General features: G+C 33.3%; 1 protein-coding gene across 1 annotated transcript in view; it reads right to left on the minus strand.

The window, feature by feature from the left end:
* Positions 1–19,282, minus strand: part of LOC135320390 (cullin-4B-like) — a 38,702-nt gene extending 19,420 nt beyond the window's left edge. Inside the window, exons 1-3 of the mRNA XM_064483473.1 lie at positions 19,220–19,282; positions 14,390–14,495; positions 14,148–14,320 (exon numbers count right to left, since the gene is read on the minus strand). Of these exons, the coding sequence (XP_064339543.1) occupies positions 14,148–14,320; positions 14,390–14,495; positions 19,220–19,282 (342 nt within the window). The remainder of the gene's footprint in view (positions 1–14,147; positions 14,321–14,389; positions 14,496–19,219) is intronic.
* Between the last annotated feature and the right edge of the window lie 4,236 nt (positions 19,283–23,518).

The following is a 23,518-nucleotide window of genomic DNA, read 5'->3' on the forward strand; positions in this document are numbered from 1 at the left end:
TTTGGATTTCATAGCAAAAGTAACAGTAACAAAAGAAAAATGAATACATCAAACTAAAAGTTCTGCCCTGCAGAGGAAACCATCAACAAAAAGAAAAGGCAGCCTACAAAATGGTAGAACACATATGCATATCATACATCTTATAAGAGATTAATGTTTAAAATAGAAAGAACTCATACAACTCAAATTTTTAAAATCTTACCTAACAATGGACAGAGGATCAGAAAAGACATTTTTCCAAAGAGGACATATGACCACCAGGTTCATTAAAAGATGCTAAACATCACTAATTATCAGGAAAATGCAAATCAAAACTGTAAGATATACCCTCACACCAGTTAGAACAATATTATCAAAAAGAAAAAATACAATTATTTTGGTGAGGATGTGGAGAAAAGTGAACCCTTCTGCACCACTGGTGGGAATATAAATTCACGCAGTCACCGAGGAAAACAATATGAAAAGTTCTCAAAACCATATAATACAGCAATTCTACTTCCAAGTATTTATCCACAGATACACGCACCCTATGTTCATTCCAGAACTATCTGCAATAGCCAAAACATGGAAACAACCTGTCTGTCAATGAATAATAAATAAAGAAGATGTGGAACTACCTACAATGAAATATTCAGACAAAAAAACAAAAGAATGAAATCTTGCCATTTGCAACAGCATGGATAAAAGTTGAGGGCATTTTGCTAAGTGAAGTAAGTCAGGCAGAGAGAAAGAAGTATCACATGATTTCACCAGTGAATTTTTTAATTAAAAAAAAAAAGAAAGAAACTGAGTTCATGAGTTTTGAAAATAAAATGGTGGTTGCCAGAGGGGGAAGATGGATAGTGGGCAAAATGGCTAAAGAGGATTAAAAAGTACACACTTCCAGTTACAGATTCAGTAAGTCATGGGGACGGAATGTACAGCACAGTGACTATAATTAATATATAGTGTATTGCATATTTGAAAGCTTCTAAGAGAGTAAATCTTTAAAGTTCTTATCCAAAGAAACAAATTTGCAATTATGTGTAATGGCAAATGTTCACTAGACTTAGACAATGGTGATTTCACAACAAATACAACTATCAAATCATTATACAGTATACGTGAAACTAATATAATGTTTATATGTTATTATGTCTCAAAAATTAGTCTTTTAAAACGTAATGAAGAATACAAAATTGAAGGCTTTAAAAAGAAAAACAGAGCTAAATTTATATGAAAAGAGACTTTTAAATCAAACACCGTAAGAGACATAAATGTCATTATATAATGAAAAAGAAATCAGTATATCAAGAGGATGTAACAAATGTAAATATATGTGTACCCAACCTTGGGGAAGCTAAGTATATTAAACAAACACTAACAAATCTAAAGGCAGAAACACACAACACAGTAACAGCAAGTAGGAGACTTCATTCAATAGCCTACTTTTAGCAATAGATCACTTGGGAAGAAAACAAAGTAAAAATGAACTTAAACCATTCTTTAACAAATGGACCTAACAGACATATAGAACATTGCAACGAAATGTCCACTGAACAGCAGCAGAATACACCTTCTTCACAATTCTACATGGAATATTCAATAGGATACATCGTATATTTGTTCATAGTAAAAATGTAATTAAAATAATGAAATGATGCCAAATAGTTTTTTCAAACACGTTGCTTCCTGATTTCAAATTATATTACAAATCTGTAACAATCAAAACACTGTGAAACTAAAAGTCAATAACAGGATATAAAGCTGCAAAATTCACATATGTAGGGAAATTAATAAACAATACAGTCATGAAAAATCAAGGAGCCAAATCAGAAAAAAGGAAAATAAAAATAGCATGAAACAAAAATAGAAACATAAAGTACCAAAATGTCAAGATGCAGCAAAAGCAGTATTAAGATAGTTTAGCGACAGATGCTTATACCGAAAAAAGGGAAATATCTCAAATAAGCAATCTAACTTGGCACTCCAATGAACCAGAAAAGCAAGAACATATTAAGACCAAAGTTAACAGAGTACGGAGATAAAGATTTTAGAAGAAATAAATAAAACAGAAAATAATACAAACAAAGAGAAGATCAAGAATCTAAGGGCTCAATTTTTTAAAACATAAAATGAACAACCCTTTAAAGCTAAACATACCAACAAAAAAACAGAGGGTTCAAATAAATAATATTATATATTAAATAAGATATTACAATGGACACCAAAAAACACAAATGACTGTAAGAGACTACGATGAACAATTATGCACCAACAAATTGGAAAGCTAGAAGATACTAAACATTCCTAGAAACATACAATCAACCTCAATGAACCAGAAAACCTGAACAAATTAGTAGTAAGGATACCAAGTTAGCAACAGAAAACCTCTCAACACAGAAAGACCAAGATCACAGGGCTTCACTGGTGAAAATTACTGATCATTGAAAGAACTAAGGTCAATTTTCTCACTCTTCCAAAAACTGAAGTGGAGGGAATACGCCCCTATTTTATTTTTAAAAGCCTGTGTTACCATTATATTAAAGGCAGAAAAGGCACCACAAGAAAAGAAAACTACAGGAAAATACCCTTGATGAATGTGCAAAAATTCTCAACCAAATGTTAGCAAAATGTCATACAGTATGCTCTGGCTGTATTACTCTTGGAACACAAGAATAGTTCAAAATACAGAAATCAATAATTGCCATAGAAAACATTAATAGAATAAAAAATAAAAATTATATAATAATTGCAATAGATTCTGAAAAAGCATCTGATAATATTCAATATCCTTTCATATTTAAAACTCTCAATACTGGGTATACCTGAATGTATAAGGAACAGTTATAACAATCCCCACAACATCACAGCTTTCAAGTTTGAAATCTTTTACTCTATGATCAGAACAAGACAAGGATGCCCACGTTTACCATTCTTGTCAACATAATATTGGAAGTCACAGAGAAATCAGGTAAGAAAAAACTAACAAATGTAATCCAAAGCAGAAATAGGAATAAAACTGTCTTCTTTGCCAATGACCTTCCTTACATGTAGAAAATCCTGAAATCTCCACGAAAACAATTACTAGAACTAGTCAACAAATTCAGTAAAGTTGCAGGATGTAAAATCAAAAACAAAAATTGTTACACTCCCATTCACTAAAAAGAATTATTAGAAAAAGAAATAAAAGAAATCACATACTATCAGACCAACCAGAAAAAGTAAATGCAAAAATAACTGAAATAGCTGAAGGAAAAGAGAGAAATAGTCTATTTTAAGAAACAATAGCTGAGAACATCCCAAATCTTGGGTAGGGAATGAATGTACAAGTTCATGAAATTAACAGAACATCCTTTTATCTCAATGCACAGAAACTACAGACCAAGAGATAATGGAATAATACACTCAAAGTTTTAAAAGATGAAAATTGCCAGCCAAGAATATTTAATTGGGCAGAGTTATCCTTCAGATAGGAAGGAGAAATAAAGACATCCTCAGAGAAACAAAGCTGAGGGGAGGAGGGCTCAACACCCTCAAGAATGCTGAAAGGAATTCTTTAGGCTGACATGAAAATGCTAGTTACACAAAAACATATGAAAGTTCTTAAAACTCAAGTAAGGTGAAATTAGAATAAAAAAACTATAGTTCTATACTACAATACTGTGTTAACCACTTAATGACAGTCTAAATGTCAAAGGAAACAGCATTAAAAATACCATAGCTACTATAATTTATTAATGAATTCACAGCATAAAAGAAGTAAGTCATGACATTAATAATATAAAAGCATAAGCGAAAAGGGTAGAACCTTCACAGGCAAATAAAGATAAGCTGCTACAAGCATAAAAAGAACTAGTTTAACTGTAAGATATTTTACATAAGACATAATAACCACAAAAGCAAATATCCGTAATATAGTCATGAAACATCATAAAAGAGGCAAGTGGAGCATATCACCAGAAAAAAAAAAAAAAAAAAAAAAAACCAAAAAAAACCCCCTCCAATTATAAAGTCAGAGACAGAGGGAAAAGAAATAATGAATTAACAACAACCAAAAGACAAACAATAATATGGCAGAAATAAGTATTTACATATCAATCATAACTCTATAAGTAAATGGATTGAATTCACCAACCAGATGGCTCAGAATGGCTAGGTATTAAAAAAAAAAAAAACAACCCAGCTATACGTTGCCTACAGGAGACAAATTTCAGCTCTAAAAACACACATGGACTCAAAGTGAAGGGATGGAAGAAAATATTCCATGCAAGTGGAAACTTAAAGCTATATATTTATATTAGACAAAAGAAATTTCAAGCAAAAAACTGTAACAAAAGACAAAGTTCATTATATAATGAAAAAGGTCAGTGCATAAAGAAAATACAACAATCATAAAAATATATGCACTCAACACTGGAGCACTGAAATACATTGAGGACAATAAAACGAGCATAGGAGACTTCAACCTCCTACTTACAGCAATGAACAGGAAATCTAGACAGAACACCAATAAGAAAACATTGGAATTTAACTATAGTTTAGAAGAAATGGATTTAACAGACACACATAGGGTATTCATCCCACAGCAGCGGAATATATGTTCTTTTACAGTGAACAGGAGAGATCCCCAGGAAAGACTGTATGACAGAAAACAAAACAAATGTTTGCAAATTAAAAAAAATTTAAATAATATCAGCTATCTTTTATAATCATCATTGTATAAAATTAGGAATCAAAAATGAGAGAAAAGCTGGAAAACCTACAGATGCGCAGAAAGTAAAAATAAGCTTCTCAACAACCAATGTGTCAAAAGAAATCAAAAGGGAAATTTAAAAATTTTCTCAAAACAAATGTCATAATTTGTAGGATGCAGCAAAAGCAGTTCTGAGGGGAAAGTTTATAGTGATAGATGCATATATTAAGAAATTAGAAAGATACACAGGCTCATAAAAGAGTACCATGGACAATGACATGCCAACAAACAAAATACTACGGAAGAAAGAAGTAAGTCGCTAGAAATATACAGCCTACCCAGACTGAATCAGGAAAGAATAAGGAATCTGAGGAGAACAGTAATGAGTAAAGACACTGAATCAGTAATCAAAAGCTTCTCAACACAGAAAACCCCTGGACCAGACAGCCTGTCCAATACAGTCAAAGAAAATTTAACACCAAACCTTCTCAACACTTGCAGAAAAACTGAGGATGAGGAAACTTTTCGAAACACAGCGTATGAGGCCAGCATTGCACTTACTTTAAATAAAGCCAGGTAAGAAAACAATAAGACAAACTATAGACCGATAACCGTGATGAGTACAGATGCAAACGTTCTCAAGAAAATATTAGGAAGCCATGTTCAAAACCACACTAAAGGGATTTTACACCTTGACCAAGTTGGATTTAACTCGAATATGCAAAGACGGTTGACCAGATGATACTCAATGAATGTATTAATAAAATGAAACATCAGAGAGAGATAAAGATGGCGGAGTAAGAGGACATTAACTCCCCTACAACATACCAAATACATATCACATGTGGAACAATTCTGCATGAAAACTGGAAACTGGCAGAAGGACTCCTGCATAACTCAGATTGTAAGAAAAGATATACATGTATTAGCGTATGACAAGAAAAAAATCAGTTTAAACATATGCCCCTAGAGGCAGACCAAGAGAACAAGAGAGTTTGCATGCGTGGACACCTGCCTTGGTAAGTGAGCACGCCAAGCCAATCAATGACTGGAAACATCAGTCCTGGAGCCCTACATGTAAGACACAAGTACCCCTGGCTATTTGGAAGACCACTGAAACAGACAAAAAGGGAACTGAAGCCTGAACTCTGTGAGGATCATGTGGGTACTAGCTTACCTATAGACGGGTAGACAGAGGTCTGACCTGGTGGCTGCCAGATTCCCATAACCACTTTACCTCGCTTATCAGCTCAAGTCAAGTGAATGTCCAAGGCCTGTTTAATCCATGCCACAGTTTGGCAGCAGATCTAGCAGTGTTAGGTCCTGGGAATAGATTTTACCTGGGGATGTTGAGGCAACCCACCTACAGGTGGAGCCTAGACGTGATGGTGGAAGCCATTGTTGGCACTTACTCAAGCAGGACCCCAGAAGCAGCCCAGATCTCTGATGGCAGTGTGGCAACAGGGTTTCCTGTGGCCACCTCACTGTGCACCCACTCACAAGCCTAGTAAACACTTAGCCAAGTTCACTCCATGGTGGAGCACAGCACTAGATCTAGGGCAGACACGACAAAAGAAATGATGCATTCCATGGTCTTTATCTGAACAGAGCCACAGACACCTACACTGGCAGAACATCACTCTGAAAGTTCACAAGCTCCATTTGTTTCAGCACTTCCCTTCTTTGGGGCAAAGATCCTGGTGTGAGAGGAAGGAAAAATACACACTTAAAGGAAACAGAGCCAGCTCAAGCCTGATCATCAGGGCTTCTAGTCTAGCAACTCGGGGTCAGACCCCAACACTGACAGGGTGGTGATGGCCACTGAACAGGGAGGAAGCCCTGCCCTTACACCCTACACAGGCTTTATGTCTTCCGTCTCCAGCTCCAGCCCCTACAAAGGTGCTAGATGCTAGCATACTTTGAGGAAAGAAGTGACTGGCATTGACATCAAGCCAGCCTTCCCAACAAAGGTATTGGTCACACACAGTCTACATGGTTGCTCCCATATAAGAACACCCCTTTCAAGACCATAACATATAAATGTTTTACCTAAATTCATAAACATGGAGAAAATTAAGTAAACTGAGAAGGCAGAGTAACTACCCGTAACTGAAAGAGCAAGGAACAAACCTTGAAAAAATAAACAGAAATTTAAAAAATGTGACAATGAATACATGTATCTTCATGTGTAACTGAAAAATTGTGCTCTACACTAGAATTTGACACAACATTGCAGATTATTTCTCAAACACTTAAAGAATGCATCAACATTAAATCCACCATACAAGAAATGCTGAAGAGTCTTCTCTAAATGTGAAGGAAGTAAGAATCTCTAGGAAAAGGAAAACCCCAATAGCAAAGGCAGACATACAGTAGGAATTGAAGATCACTAAAATATGACATTATGTAAATTAAAAGACAAAATATTGTAAAAGCAACTATAACTACAATAAATTAAGGTATAAGCCTGAAGATGTAAAATAGTACATCAAAAACAAAATATTGGGGAGGGAATTAAATACTGTAAATCATTTTAGACTGTATCTGAACTTAAATGACTACAGTTATTTAGATATAATTATAGGTAAATGTATACAAACTCCAAGGTAATCACAAATCAAAAATTTACGGTATACAGGGAAAAAAAGTGATAGCCTAAATAGCTATCAACAAAAAGAATACAAATAACACATGTTGGTGAGGATGCGAAGAACTGAGAACCCTTGTACACTACTGATGGGAATGTCAACTGGTGCAGCCTCTATAGAATATAATACAGAGAGTTCCCCCCAAAACTAAAAATAGAACTACCATATGATCTATCAATTACACTCCTGGGTATATATCTGGAACAAACAAAAACACTACTTTGAAAAGATACATGCACCTCAATGTTCATACCATAGCTGAGAAAATAGAAGCAACCCAAGTGCCCATTTACAGATAAATGGATAAAGAAAATGTGGAGGTAAGACAGATGAAATGTGGATGAATAGTCAGAAAGATGAACAGATGAAGAGACAGATGGACAGACAGACAGGTAGATCTTAGATCTAAATCTGGATGTTTAATGGATTATTACTCAGTCACAAAAAAGAATGAAATTTGAAGCACTGTGGATGGGCCTAGAGAATTTTATGGTAAGGTAAACAAGTCAAAGACCAATATTTTTTATCACTTATTTATGGTTTCTAAAAACAGCAAAAGTGAATGTATACACAAAACTGAAACAGATTTACAGATATAGAAAACAAACTTATGGCTACCAGAGTGTCTGGAGAAAGAAGGAGGTAGGGACAAAGTAGGGTTATGGGATTAAGAGATATAAACCACTATGTATAAAATACATAAGCAACAAGGATATATTATATAACAGGGGATTAGAGCCATTACATTGTAATAATAGGTAATGGAGTGTATTCTGCAAAATAATTAAATACTACCTCTACTCCTCAAATATATTGTACATACACCACCTCAATAAAAAATAAAATTAAATAAAATTAAACTTTACTTGTTTTCTTAGAGGAAAATAAAATAAAATAAAAATCTCATGATCATCTGAATATATAGATGAATATATAGAAATATATTTAGAATATATAGAAAAAGCACTTGACAAAACACAACGTTCATTCATGATAAAAACTCTCAATGGAATAGATGTGGAAGGGACACAACTCAAGTTAATTAGGGCAGTATCCAACAAAACCACAGGTAACATAACCCACAATGGAGAAAAACTGAAAACTTTTTCTACAATATCAGAGATAAAACATTGTACATGTACATGAAAACATGCTCCACATCACTAATCATCAGGGGAATATAAATCAAAACCACAATGAGATATCACCTCTTATTGTTAGAAAGGCTATCAACAAAACGCTAACAAATAACAAGTGGTGGTGAAGATGTGCAGAAAAGAACCCTGTGCACTATTTGTGCGTTGCAAACTGGTTCAACCACTATTGAAAACAGTAGAAAGGTTCCCCAAATAATTAAAACTAGAACTACCATGTGACCTAGCAATTCTACTTCTGTGTATCTGAAGATGATGAAATTAATAACTTACAGAGATAACTATACTGCATATTTATTATGGCATTATTCTCAATCACCAAGTATTAGACAACCTAATTGGCCACTGACAGATAAACATATAAAGAAAATGGAAAGTATATAAATAAAATGGAATCGTATTCAGCCAAAAAATAAGAGAGGAAATTCTACAATACACAACATGAACCTTGAAGGTGTTATGCTAAGCCATAAGCATAAGTCAGACAGAGAAGGGCAAATAGCATATCATCTCTCTGATATTTAAAATCTGCAAACATCAAACTGATAGAGAAACATGGTGGCCAACAGGGGGTAAAGTAGGCAGGAATGGGTCAATTGTACAAATTTTGTTACTAGATGAGTATAAGATGAAGTATATAGCATAGTGATTATAGTTAGCAGTATCGTACTGTGTACTTGCACACTGCTATGGGAGTGGAGATATATGTTCTACCCACAGCAACAATAATACAATGAATTATGAGGCACTAGTTGTGTTAACTAACCTCACTGTCCTACTGTGGTAAACATTTTACAATATATACACGTATCCAGTTATCACATTGTACCCCTTAAACTGGCAAACTTACATGCCAATTATATCTCAAGCTGGAAAAAATATTTTTTAAGTGAAGTATAAAACCCACCTGATCATTTCAACTGTAGAAGAAAAAGCATCTGATATGAATCAACACACTTTCTTGATTAAAACACACACACACACACAAAACAAACTAAGGGGTAGGAGCATACTACTTCAACATAATGGGAGGCCTCATTTTAAAAGCCTAGTAATATTATACTCAATGGCAAAAGACTCAGAAGGTTTTGCTGTAAGATCAGAGAAAGCTACAATTGCACCCCTCACACCACTTCTATTAACACAGTACTGGAAGTCCTAGCCAAAGCAATTAGGGAGAAAATAAATAAAAGGCACCCAAATAAGAAAGGAATAAGGAAAAAGATCTCTGTTCACAATGACATTATATTTCACATAGGAAATCCTGAAAATTACATACAAGAAAACCTGTTAACATTCATCAACTGAATGAAGAAAAATTTCTGCATACAATCAACACACAAAAATCAGCTGCACTGCTACATACTAACAATGAACAATTATAAAGGAAATTAAGAAAATAATCATACCTTCACAAATACTAGAAAAACAAATTCAACAGCACATTAAAAGAAACACATACCATGACCGGGTAGAATTTATTCATGGGATGAAGGATTTTTCACCACAAACAATCAATGTGATATGCCACATTAACATAATGAAGGATTTAAAAAACATGATTATCCCATGAAATGCACAAAAAAAGCACTGAAAAAATTTAATAACTTTTTGTAGTAAAAACAAAATACTCTAAAAAGATGAAGTCTAGGAAGAATATAACCCCACACAATAAAATCCTACAGCTAGCATCTGAAACTTGGAGAGCTTTTCCTCTAATATCTGGATGAAGGCAAGTATGTTCATTCTTACCTCTCCTTTGCAACAAACTAGAAGTCCTAGTTAGAACAATTAGAGAGAGAAAAAATAATAATTAAACACATCTGAATCAGGTAAGAAGAAGCCTATGTCTGTTTGGAGATGGTATCCTATACAAAGAAAATACTAAAAATTCCACACAGAAAAAAATTATTAATGTGAATTCTGTAAAGTTGCAGGTACAAAATCAACCTACAAAGAGTAGTTTCATTTCTAAACATTGTAACAGTAACCTAAACAAGAAGGAAATGAAGAAAACAATTGTATTAAGGCATCAAAAAGAATAAAATAGTGACGATTGAACAACTCCCATTTAAAAAAGACTTGTGTACTGAAAACTACAAAATATCGACAAATATATCTGAAAAAGAAAAAAAAAAAAACAAAACAAAACCTAAAAACACCCACGAATGGAAAGACATGCCCTGTCCATGGACTGTAAGGTATAATATTAAGAAGTCCATATTATCCAAAGTGATCTTCAGATTCAGATTTTACAATCTCTATCAAAATCAAAATGGAATTTTTAAAAGAAACATTTAAAAATTCTTTTAAAAATTTTGGAACCTGGAAAAACACTGAATAGTCAAAACAATAAAGAATAAGATACAAGTATGACTCTCCGTGTCTTCAGAATATATGACAAAATTGTAGTAATCAAAATTGCATGCTACTAGAGTGAAAAAGACATACAGACCAGCAAAACAAGAAGAGACCCCAGATAAGCCAAAGCACCTATGGTCAACTAACCTACAGCAAAGATGTCAAGAATACACAATAAGGAAGAGATAACCTTTTCAATATATGGGTATTGGGCGAGTTAAGTATTCACATACAAAAGAATGAAACTAGACCCTTATCTCATACCATATATAAAATCAACACAAAACAGATTAAAGATTTAAAACCATAAACACTTAAACACTGAAATAAAAATGGGGGATATTCCTCTAGACTTTGATTCTTTGGATATGACAATAAAAGCACAGACAAAAATGGAAAACATAGACACACTGTAAAGGTTATATCAAACTAAAAAGCTTTTGCACAGAAAAGAAACAGTAAGACAAAAAGGCAGTCTATGAAGTAAGATACCTGCAGATAATATATCTAATTGGAGATTAATATCTTAAATATATAAGGAACTTCCACAACTCACACTAAACAAAAATTAAGCCAATTAAATCACAGGCAGAGAATCTATATGGACATTTCCCAAAGAAGACATTCAAATATCCAAAAGATTTATACAGTTGTTCAACATCACTAATTACCAGGAAAATGCAAACAAAAACATACCTATTAGGATGGCTATTATCAAAAGACAAAAAACAAACCAGAAAACCTACAAAGAACAGTTATGCTTGGGATGTGGATCAAAGGCAATCCTTATACCCTGTTCTTGGGAATGTAAATTGGTGCAGCCACCATGGAAAACTGAAATTTGGATCAAAGAGATGTCTGGACTCTGATGTTTATTACAGCACTATTCGTGATAGCTAATACACAGAAAAACCTAAATGTCCACTGGTGAGTGAATGGAAAACAAAATGTGGTATATACACAGTGATATATCGTGTAGGCTTAATAAAAAGGAAGAAATCCTGTCACTTGTGGAAACATGGATGGACCTGAAGGACAGCAGGCTAAGTAATATAAGCCAGACACAAAAAGAATTTATACTGAATGAGCTTATTTATATTTGGAATCAAACACACAGAAGCTAGGAATGGAATGGTGGTTGTCAAGGGGCGGGGGAGGAGGATGGAAGGGGTTGGCCAACGGATGAAAAGTTTCAAATATGCAAGATGAATAGACTCCAGATACTGAATATAGAGCAAGGTGAATACATTTAACAGTATGGTGCTGTAAGTTTGAAATCTACTGAGAGTGTAATCTTAAGTGTTCTCAGTAACACCTTCAAAAATGCTAACTATATAAGATGGGATATATCAACTTGCTTTATTATAGCAATTATTTCACAATGCATATTTATAGCAAAACATCAAGCTGTACCTCTTAAATTATAGAATTTTAATTGACAATTATACCTAAGAAAAATGGAGGAAGAAAGAAAAAACTAAACCTTCTCACAGTAGCATCAAGTTTAAAAAACATACTTTGAAGTTAAACTAATAAAGTAGATGAAGGATCTACACTAAAAAAAAAAAAATACTGAAAAACATTTAAAAGACATGAATAAATGGGAAGCCATCCATTCACTAGAAGACATAATATTGTTAAGACACTAATAATACCCAAAGTGATCTACAGATACTATAAAACCCCCAACAAAATCCTAAAATAATTTTTTACAGAAATACAAAACCATTTTCAAACTAATATGAACCTCAAAATACTTTGAAAACTCATTTTAACATTATATTTAAAAAGGACAGTTAGATGACTCATACTGTAACTTCAAAACATATCATAAAGCTATGGTAAAACAGTGTGGTACTAGTATAAATGCAGAGAAATACAGACCATACATAGAAACAGAGGGTCAGGAAAACACCTTGCATATGAGGTCAAATGATTTTCAATCAGGGCTCGAGGACCACTCAATCTAAAAAAATAGTTGCTTCAAAAGTGGCTGGGAAAGTAGACATTACATGCAAGATAATAAAGGTGGACTTTATCTTAACCTATATATAAAAATTAACTCAACTGGATTAAAAACAAAACTCCAAAACTATGAAACTCTTAGAAGAAAACATAAGGTAAAAGCTTCATGGCACTGCATTTAGCAATAATTATTTCTTGGCAATGATATCAAAAGCACACGTAAAACAAAATAGACACAAGAGACTACATTAAACTTAAATCTTTCGTGCAACAAAGGATACATAAACAGAGTGAAAAGAAACCCTACTGAGTGGGAAAACATATTTGCAAATCATGTACAAAAAAGAGGCTAATGTCCCAGAATTTATAAAAATTCCTAGAATCCAACAAACTATAAGCCAAATAACCCAGATTTTAAATGAGTAAAATACCTGAATAAAAGTTTTTGCAAAGATGATACGCAAATGGTCAGTAGCTTTTAAGAGATGCTCAGCATCACTAATCATCACAGAAATGCCTATCAAAATGCCAGTGAGAGAACACTTCACACTAGTTAAATGGCTACTATCCAAAAAAAAAAAAAAAAAAAAAAAAAAAAAAGCAGGAAAGAACAAATCTTGCCAAGAGTATATAGAACAATAGGAATATTTGTGCAATAGTGAAGAAACTATAAAGAAGTAAAACTGCTGTGGAAAAAAGTACGGTACCTTCCTCAAAAAAATAAAAGTTTCCATATGATGTGGCACACCCACTCTAGGCCAAAAGAGCTAAAGCCAGGGTCTCAAAGAAGTACTTGCATACTCAATAATCAAAAGGTGGAAGCAACCCAAATGCTCATTGATGGATGAACTGGTAAACAAAATACATTTTCATATAATGAAATACTTATTCAGCTACAAATGGAAGGGAATCCTGTTACATGCTAAATCCCATATATGAAATTTGAGTTATGCTAATTTGGAAATAGATCAGTCACAAAAAGACAAACCCATTACAGGTCCGCATATATGAGGTATCTAAATTAATCAAATTTATAGAAACAGAAAGTAGAAATTCTGTTTACCAAGGGTGGGACCAAGAGGAAAAAGAGAAGCTGTTGTTAAAGAAAATAGATATGCTCTATTTTAAGATGAAAAAGTTCTGATCATCTGTTGCACTACAGTGTGGATATATTTAACAGAACTGAACTATACACTTCAAAAGAGGATGATAAATTTTACGTCTTCTTACTACAACAACAACAAAAAACACCATTCCAATTACTGCCAATTTCCCCCCAAATAACTTGGTAACAGATGTCAGAAAAGTATAATAGAAATAATAGGATGAAGAAAAAACAAATACCGTTTCTTTCATTTGTATCTGATTGATCTTTATCTTGAAGCATTTGTGTTTGAATTCCTCATTACACAAAAATTTGTCACCATCTTCCACATCTCTGCCCTTCGGATTTTTGATGAGAACTTTAGCTCTGCCACAAGCTAATGACTGTAAGGTTCTTCTCAGTTCTCTATCCTCTGAATGAGAAAAAAAATATTTAGCATGTTGTTCTATAGCAGATATAAACAATTACAAACAATACTCACCTAGTGCAGTAGTCATCTTAATTTCTTCTAAGCTGAACTGATCTCCTTCATTAAACATCAACAGCACCAACGTTTGGAAAAGAGATACCTGAAGTTCTTTTCTGCCCTGCTAAAAACAATATTGCATTAATTTCTTATAGAAAAAATAATAATCTACCGATGACTCAAGTATGATTTTAGCTACATATAAATACTCTTTGTATTTAAGAAATTACTATAATTTGAAACATTAAGTTCAATGGGGATCAAAACAGAGCTAAAAGTGTCAGCTTATCAACATAAAATAGAATTTACTGTTTGCATAGATAAAGAAGTGCACTTTCTACTTTAAACCTGACAACACATTAGATACAAAAGCAAATACAACTTAAGTTTTTGTGTAACCATCTACTTATCATCAAGATACTCCCAATAGCAGCTCAAGGTAAACAACTCTCCCAACTGCTTTTTCCAGCTACCATTCACAGATAGTAACTTTGAAGAAATAAATACTCCAAACGTTAACCCTACTTTACAATACAGCGGCAGAAATTAACTTGAATTGACTAGACACATTTAAATGTTAGACTTGAGAGAGTAAAGCATGGTCTTGTTGGTCTTGGCAGAACATTTTTGGATATGACATCAAAAAGACAAGAGCAAAAACAAGCAAGTGAGACTATAGCAAACTAAAAAAATTCTGCACAACAAAAGAAATTCAACAAAATGAACGGTAACCTTACAGAATGAAAATATTTACAAATTACCTAAATAATAAGGGGTTAATACTCAAAATATATAAAGAACTTAACATCAAACCCCCCCAAAAATTCAATTAAAATATCAGCAAAAGACCTGAATATAATATTTTTGCAAAGAAGTTACATAATGGCCAACATTGCCTAAAAAGTTTCTCAGTATCACTAATCATTAGGGAAATCGAAATCAAAACCATGACGGAGGCTCATAAAATTAAAACTATAACCATGTGATCTAGTAATTCCACTTTCGGGTATACATCCAAAAGAAACAGACTTATTATGTTGAAGAAATATCTGTATCTCATATTCACTACAGCATTCACTTAACACAAGCAAGACATGGAAACAACTAAGTGTCTATCAGTAGATAAATTGATAAGTAAAATGTGATATTAGAAAGATATACACACAATGCTATATATATATATATATATAAAATATAAATATATACACATATAAAGATGAAAACACAAATGTATACAATGGAATACTCATTAAAATGAAAGAAATTCTTTCATTTCTGACAACACTGATGGATACTGAGGGTATTATGCTATGTGAAATAAATTAGACAGAGAAAGACAAATGCTGTATGATCTCATAGTGTTTTCCATAGTACTATAAAACAATTTATATTCCCATCAATCTCAGAGCACAATCAGTGATCTTGTACAAATGCACACCCCAAGACCAATTTTACCTGCCTATAGATGCTAACAGCATATACAATCAGTAGCCTAAACTGAGATGACTGGTGAAGGTCTTGCCCTGCCAAAGCAAATCCCTAAAGTCTGAGAGAATAAACTCCTTAATCAAATGTACAGATGACTCAAGGAATGAAGGAAAGTAAAGAATTAGGTAAACATTACACCACCCACAGACACTAATAAAGCTCCCCCAAAGAAATAAAGACCTATGAACTATCTAACAAAGAATTTATAATAATTATGCTAAGGAAATCCAGTGAATTACAAGAACATACCGAAGGACAGCTAAAGGAAATTAGGAAAAAAATTGTATAAACAAAGTGAATTCAGGAAAATCAATACATAGAAAAAGATTCTAGAGCTTAAGAATACAGTGACAGAACTGAATAATTCAATAGGGAGCTTCAGGAGCCATCTCAATCAAAGAGGATAAAGAATACATAAATTATAAGATGGGTATTATGAAATTATCAAGTTAGAAAAGAAAAAAGAAAAAAAAAGAATGAGAAGGAGCGAAAGAAGGATGTAGGAGTCTACAAGATAACCATAATCCATAATAACCCATGATAAGATATATAGATATATAGATATTTACAACTGAATCATTATGCTGCACACCAGAAACTAACACCATCTTGTAAATCAATCATACTTCAATTAAAAAAAAAGTCAAAGATGAAAATTTTTTAAGCAGAAAGAGAAAAGTGACTCATCATATACACATGAGCTACCACAACAAGAGAAGTCAAATTCTCACCAAAACTTTAAAAACTTTACAAAGGAAAGAGTGGAATAATATATTTAAAATAAAGAAAGAAATAAACTGTAAACCAAGAATGCTACCTCCAACAAAATTATTCTTTAGAGATAAGAATAACATAATTTCCCAAACTAAAAAAGCAGATGAATTTCAACAACAGTAGATCTTCCTCAGAAGAAATGCTAATGGGTATTCTTCAACCTGAAACAAAAGAATGCTAATTAACATTGTAAAAACATACATATTTGTAGAACACACTGGTAATTGAAAGTCCTTAGCCAAAAAGAATTTTCTAACATTGTAATGATGGTGAATAACTGAAAACACTAAATTAAATGTCTAAAACGTAAATATTAAAAATAACATAAGTACATTAATTTGTTATTGGATACACCGTTTCAAAACAGTAAATTATACCAATAATCTAAAAGTGAGAAGCACTGAAAGTATAAACTTTCTATATGCTACTGAATTTAAGAGTTAACAACTTAAAATTAGGATGTTATAAATATATTTTATCTACGCTTTATGGTAATAAGCAAAGAAAAATCTGTAGTAGATACACAAAAGATTACGATAAGGGAATCAAAGAATATTGCCAAAAGAATTCATTAAATCAGCAAGGACAAAAAAAAAAAAACAGCAAGGACAGTAAGAAGGGAAATAAGGATCAAAACAATCTTAAAAATTGTCAGAAAACAGCAAAATGGCAATAATAACTCCTGTCTATCAATAATTAAAAGGATTAAATTTTCCAATCAAGATGCCTATAATGCCTAGGTAAAAAAATTAGATCCAACCACACACTTCCTACAAAATACTCATTTTAGCTTTTAAGGGCACATTTGGAATGAAAATAAAATGATGGAAAATATGTTTCAAGCTAATGGTAACCAAAAGAAAGTAAGGGGAGCTGTATTTCTACTCAGACAAAATAAACTTTAGGCTAAAATGATAAAGAACACAAGGTAAGATTATATAACAATAAAGGGGTTAGCCAACTCATCAAGAATGTAACAATTCCACATATATATGCAGCCAGTGTCAAAGCACTTGACTACATAGAGCAAGAGCTAACAGAACTAAAAGAAGAAATAAACTGCAACATAATAATAGGAACTTTCAGACATCACTCTCAAAAATGGAGACATAATCTAGACAGAAAATCAATACGGAAACAGCGGATTTAAAAAATGCTATAGACTAAATAGACTTATAAACATATCCATATTTTTCCATTCAACAGTGTAATAAGACTGTACATTCTACTCAAGCACACACAATCTTTTGTTGCACAGATCATATATTATGCCACAAAAAAGAACTTTAAAATCTAATGAGAAAGAAATTATATCAAGTCTCTTCTCTGAACACAATGATATAAAACTTGAAATCAGTAACAGAAAGAAAGCTGGATAATTTGCAAATACTTGGAAATTAAACAATACAATCCCTAAAACTAATGAAGCTAATAAGACAGCAATGGATAATTCACAAATTACTTGAGCCTAACAATAATGTAAACAAACACAACAAAACAAAACAGATGGGTTGTAGCAAAGGCAATGGTTAAAAGGAACTTAACAGCAATAAGTGTATAGGTTAAGAGAAAAGAATTATCTCAAATATATGCAACCTTTAACAACACAAGGAACTAGAGAAAAAAACCAAGCCAAGTTAGCACAAGATGGTGATAACCAAGAACACAGCTGAAATAATTGAAATGAAGTATAGAAAAATAGGTAACAATGACAAAAGAGAAAACAGAAGAAAGACAAGCAAACTAAACCCAAACTTAGAAAAGATGGATTAAATATTAGAGCAAAAATAATTGAAATAGAACACAGAAAGGCAGAAAATGAACAAAATTAAGAGTTGGAAATCTTTGGAAAGATAAACAAGAATGACAGAAATTTATATAGACTAATTAAGGAACAAGGAGAGAGAACACTAAAATCACAGATGAAAGACATTTCATTACAACAAATACCACAGAAACACAAAGTATCATATGAGACTACTATGAATGATTACACAAAAATTGGACAACCTGAAAGAAATGAATGAATTCTCAGAAATATGTAAGCTACCATCACTGAATCATAAAGAAAGTCTGAACATACCACTAGTAATAAGGAAATTTAATAACCAAAAGTAAAGACTGGGATCTGATGGCTTCAGAGGAGAGAAACTGCTACCTTATACCATGATTTTCTCTAATTTTTTACTCATCAATTTTGTTTTCTTCCTACTTCAGACAGGTGTCCATATCCCTCCAACATTAAACCCTCTACTTCTTATCAATGATCTCAGTATTCTAGACGTCAATTAATCTGTTCTCTCTTATATATATATTCATATATATGTGAATTTATATATATTATATATATATATATATATATATATAGTTTGGACTTTGGACTGTTAGCAGGCATGGGTCCTGTTTTTGTGGTATCTGAATTTTATGCAACCTAGAGAACCCTCTCCAACCAGAGACAAAATTACAAATACAAAATTATACAGGTCAGTGGATATTTTCTGAGAGTGAGAGAATCAGTTATATTTATAGCTAAAAACATAAACCACTGTTATCATGATTATGACTATGATAATTTATACTCACATGAATTAAATTTCTGTTCTTGTATGTTTGTTTTGTACTGTTACTGGTTTTCTCCAGGAACATGTCCACTACCAGGCTTTCAGGTAATGTTATTTTCTTTCAATGCATTTTAACAGATCACAATAAAGGTGCTAACTTTTTAATAACTATAATTATTCATATTATCCTGAATGAAGATAAATTGCTAGAAACAGGAATATATTATTGCTTCCTATCACTTCTAGCAGTAACTGCACCAGTTCCCCTCTGACCAATCCTTGTTCATTCTGGAATGAAGATTTGACAATGTACTGGGGTTCCTGAATAAATATGAAACTTGGAGAAAACAATGAACCTGTGAAGTTACGTACACTCTGTCCTCTTGCTCTACTAATTACGAGAGGGACGAAAACATATACCTTCCAGGGAAAAGAATTTTTCCTAGACAAATGTCTCTAGAAGGACAATTAAGAATCTGAAATCTTGAACTCTGGAATGTCTGTGTTCTCAGGCTAAACTCCCACTTCTGAAATGTTAAGATCACACTTCTAATTAATGCTTTTACTGTTTATTCAGGCAATCTTCAGGTTTCGAGGCGTGCTCTTTGACCAGTTGTCAGTAAAATCTGTTTCAAAAGTTCTAACTATGCAAACTCATCTATATTTTCTCCACAGCATTATAACTGAATTTCACCTTCTAGAAAGTAACTCATCTAACACCCTTTAAGTAACTGCGTCTTGGGCATTCCTTTAAGTCTTTCCCAAATTGATTCCAATTCCTACAATATGACATCTCTTTCATGGCTCACTCACTCATTTTGATAGTGAGAGAGGTGAGTAGGCAAGCTTACTGACCTTGGCTGACTATCAATAACGGAAAAGAAAGTGTCAGGCTGTTGAAAAACACTTTTCTCTTATCCTGCAGCTAACTCTTTCATTCTAAAAACACAGCCCTACAACAGGACATTTTATGTCCCACAACTGCTGCATTGATCCCAACGCATACCCCAGTTTCCCAGTGAAGTTTCTGTTTTAGGGCTAAGCTCCATGGGATGAAAGAGCACATAATAGAAGGTGACTGGCAACATCAGAATGAAGATAATGATGGCAGAGCCTTCAATAAAAGACCCTGCTTCCTGACTAGGGGGGCTGGAGCTGTCTCCACCAGTTACCTGGCTGATGGCTTCCTGTTCGTGTTTTAATTTTTTTTCCCTTTCCCCCTTCTCTTTCTTTCTGAGCAATAAAGCACCCTTTTACCTTGACCCTCTGCCTCTATTGAGAATTCTTTCTCAATCATCAGGCAAGGACTCATACGTTTGCTGGGCTTTCCAAATTAGGGTCTCTATCTGTTAACAATAAGATGTATTTCCTAAAGTTCCTAGAGAAAGAGCAAACGGGAATTAGATTTGTACGACTTTTTGTGTCTAGCATGTTATAGTTCTACATTTATATTTGAACAATTCTTTTCTTAAGCACAGATATTGTGGCTGAAAATCACTTTCTTTCAGACAATGGAACACATTGTTTCACCACTTTAAAGCTTGTAGTGTTGCTACTGAGAAATCGGACATCTTAACAGCCTCTTGCTGAGACAGGAAGATAAGAGAACAGCCATTTTGGAAAAGGAATGAGAAGATGGTCTTCAACAGTAGGCTTGATAGGCTCCATAAAACAAAGCACCTGAAGACTTGGACTTCTGAGACAATAACCAGAGACCCACAGGAGTAAAAGATTAGCTGTATCTCTGGTTCCACTGACGTATGTACACGGTTTCTAAAGGACAAAAGCGGGACAGTTAGTCCACCACACAGCAGACTCCTCGAAACTCCAGTTCCCTGAAAGATAAAGTTAAAGGCCTGACACATATTCCTAAGTTGTTTTTGAGGGAAGTGGATTTCCACAGATGAAAACCACTGACTGAAAGAACAGAGACACCACAGCAGTTGAAACTGGAAGGTTGATGATACTCAAAACTACCTTAATGCTAACCAATCTGGGAATTGAACGCATGCGAATCAGGCACCCTGAGTATCCATCCCCACACACACTGCCTTTAAAACTCTTCCCTGAAAGGGAAGATGGAACTCCTCAGGGAGATGGGACTCCTTTCTGCCTTTTCCCTTGTGCACAAATTTTCCTTTTAATAAAAAGCTTTTCCTTGAAAAAATGCTCATGAGAGTGAAGGATATTCACTTCTATGGTATTCCTGTTCAAGATTCTAAAAAGCCCATTAACACAGCCACGTATCTATCAGTTTCAGGTTCCCTCTCTCTTAAATCTTTAAGAATATTCTCTTTCTCTTCCATAGTCTAAAATTTCATGATGGTATACTTCTGTAGGGTCTAGTTCATCTTTTCAACCAGGTTACTGGAGGAAGACTTTTTCAATGCATAAATTCACAATTTGTGGATATTTTTCTAAACTATTTTTGTAATTATTGAAAACCCTTTATTTTTTCTATTCTTATCAAAGTTGGTTCCATAGTCAGAGCTTATGATTTATCATCTCTTTTTCAAATAGAAAAAGATATTCAATGATACTGAAAATCTGGTTTCCTTTAATAAAGAAAAATGAAAATGTGAAAGGGCATCCTGGAAAATGAAAAAAGAGCTTTTGGAAGTTAACCATAACAGTGAAATGAAAATTTCTATAGGAAATAATAGAAAAAACAAAGCTGATAAAACTGTCTAGAAATAAAAAGAATACTGTTTACTATATTCTATGGGGGCACTATCTAAATCATGCTAATGAAAAACAGACCTAGAACTTCTATTTCTAATATTCCTTTTACAATTCTGCTGTTTATCATTAATATTCTTTCTTTGAGATTTACTCAGGAGAGTGTTAAAGGCCTGCTTACCTTCTAAAGGGCTTTTGTAATTTGATTAACATTACGTGAATTTACAAATAAGGAGAGTTAATATTTTCCCATTATTTGAATATGATGTAAAATGCTCTCCAATAAAGAAAAATGTTTCCCTAGCAGAGTCCCTTGTATATAACTTGCTAGGACAAAGAAAGTGCATGTTATTTAAATTAATGACAAAAAGTAACTTCAGGAAATATAATGCTTTCAGAAAATTTAAAAGTAAAAATACACATGTCAGAACACAGATGATCTGTAGGGCAGTGAAAATACCCTATATGATATTATAATACTGGATTCATGTTATTATACTCTGTCTAATCCCTCAAAATGTACAACACCAAGAGTCAACCCAAATATAGACTGCGGACTTTGGAATGAAATAATTTGTCTATGGACATTCATTAACTGTAATACACGTCCCACTCTAATGGGAGATGTTTATAATGGGAGAGACTATGCATGTGTGGAGAGCGAGATATATGGGAAATTTCTACACCTTCTATTCAATTTTGCTGTGACTCTCAAAATGCTGATCAAGGAAAATGCACGTTATATAAATTAGAATTTCTTAATGGAAAAAGTATTTATTTTGAAAATATAACGCATTCTCAAGACTTAAAAGCAAAAATATACATGTCCAATGAACAAGAAAACAGTTCTTACACACACCAGTCTAGGATGAGCATATTTCAATTGTATTACAAAAAACACTATTCTCTAACATTCAGGCTTCTTTTTTTAATGAAGAAAATTTGGAATATAAGGGAATAATCAAAATAGGGAAGAATTTAAAATGGTATCTCCTTATCCTAATTTTTATGGCTGTTCAGGGTGAATACATAAGAAGATTTTTTTTTTTTTAAAGAGGATCATATGTATACTGCTTAACCTCCAGTTAAATGCACTGCAGTAGCACTGTCACAAAAACACTGTGATTGGATATAAACTTGTTTACTCACTGTGAGTTAACAAGTACCACTCCACACATTTGGTGTCTTGAAACAACATAAATATGTGTATTCTCTTACACTTCTGGAGGCCAGACATTCAGATCAGTATCACTGGGCAAAAATCAATGTTGGCAGGACTGTATTCTCCCTGAGGGTTCTAGGGGAGAATCCACTTCATGTCTCCTCCAACTTCTAGTGGTTGCTACCACCCTAGGCTTGACTGTATACTCTAACCTTAGATTCCATCTTTATATCAGTTTGTCTTGTGTGTGTGAATGTGAGTGTGTGTGTCTATGTGAAAGGGAGAGAGAGAGAGAGAGAGAGAGAGAGAGAGAGAAAGAGAGAGAGAGAGAGAGAAAGAACTTCCTGGGCCTTTCTCTCATTAGGAAAGTTGTTACGATATTTAGAGCCCACAAATGGAATCCATGATGGTCTCCTCATTTCAGTCTTTCATCACATCTACAAAGACTATTTTCCAAACAAAGAAATATTTAAAGCTCCA

This window comes from Camelus dromedarius, chromosome Y (genome assembly GCF_036321535.1).
Source record: "Camelus dromedarius isolate mCamDro1 chromosome Y, mCamDro1.pat, whole genome shotgun sequence".
Classification (NCBI taxonomy): Eukaryota; Metazoa; Chordata; class Mammalia; order Artiodactyla; family Camelidae; genus Camelus; species Camelus dromedarius.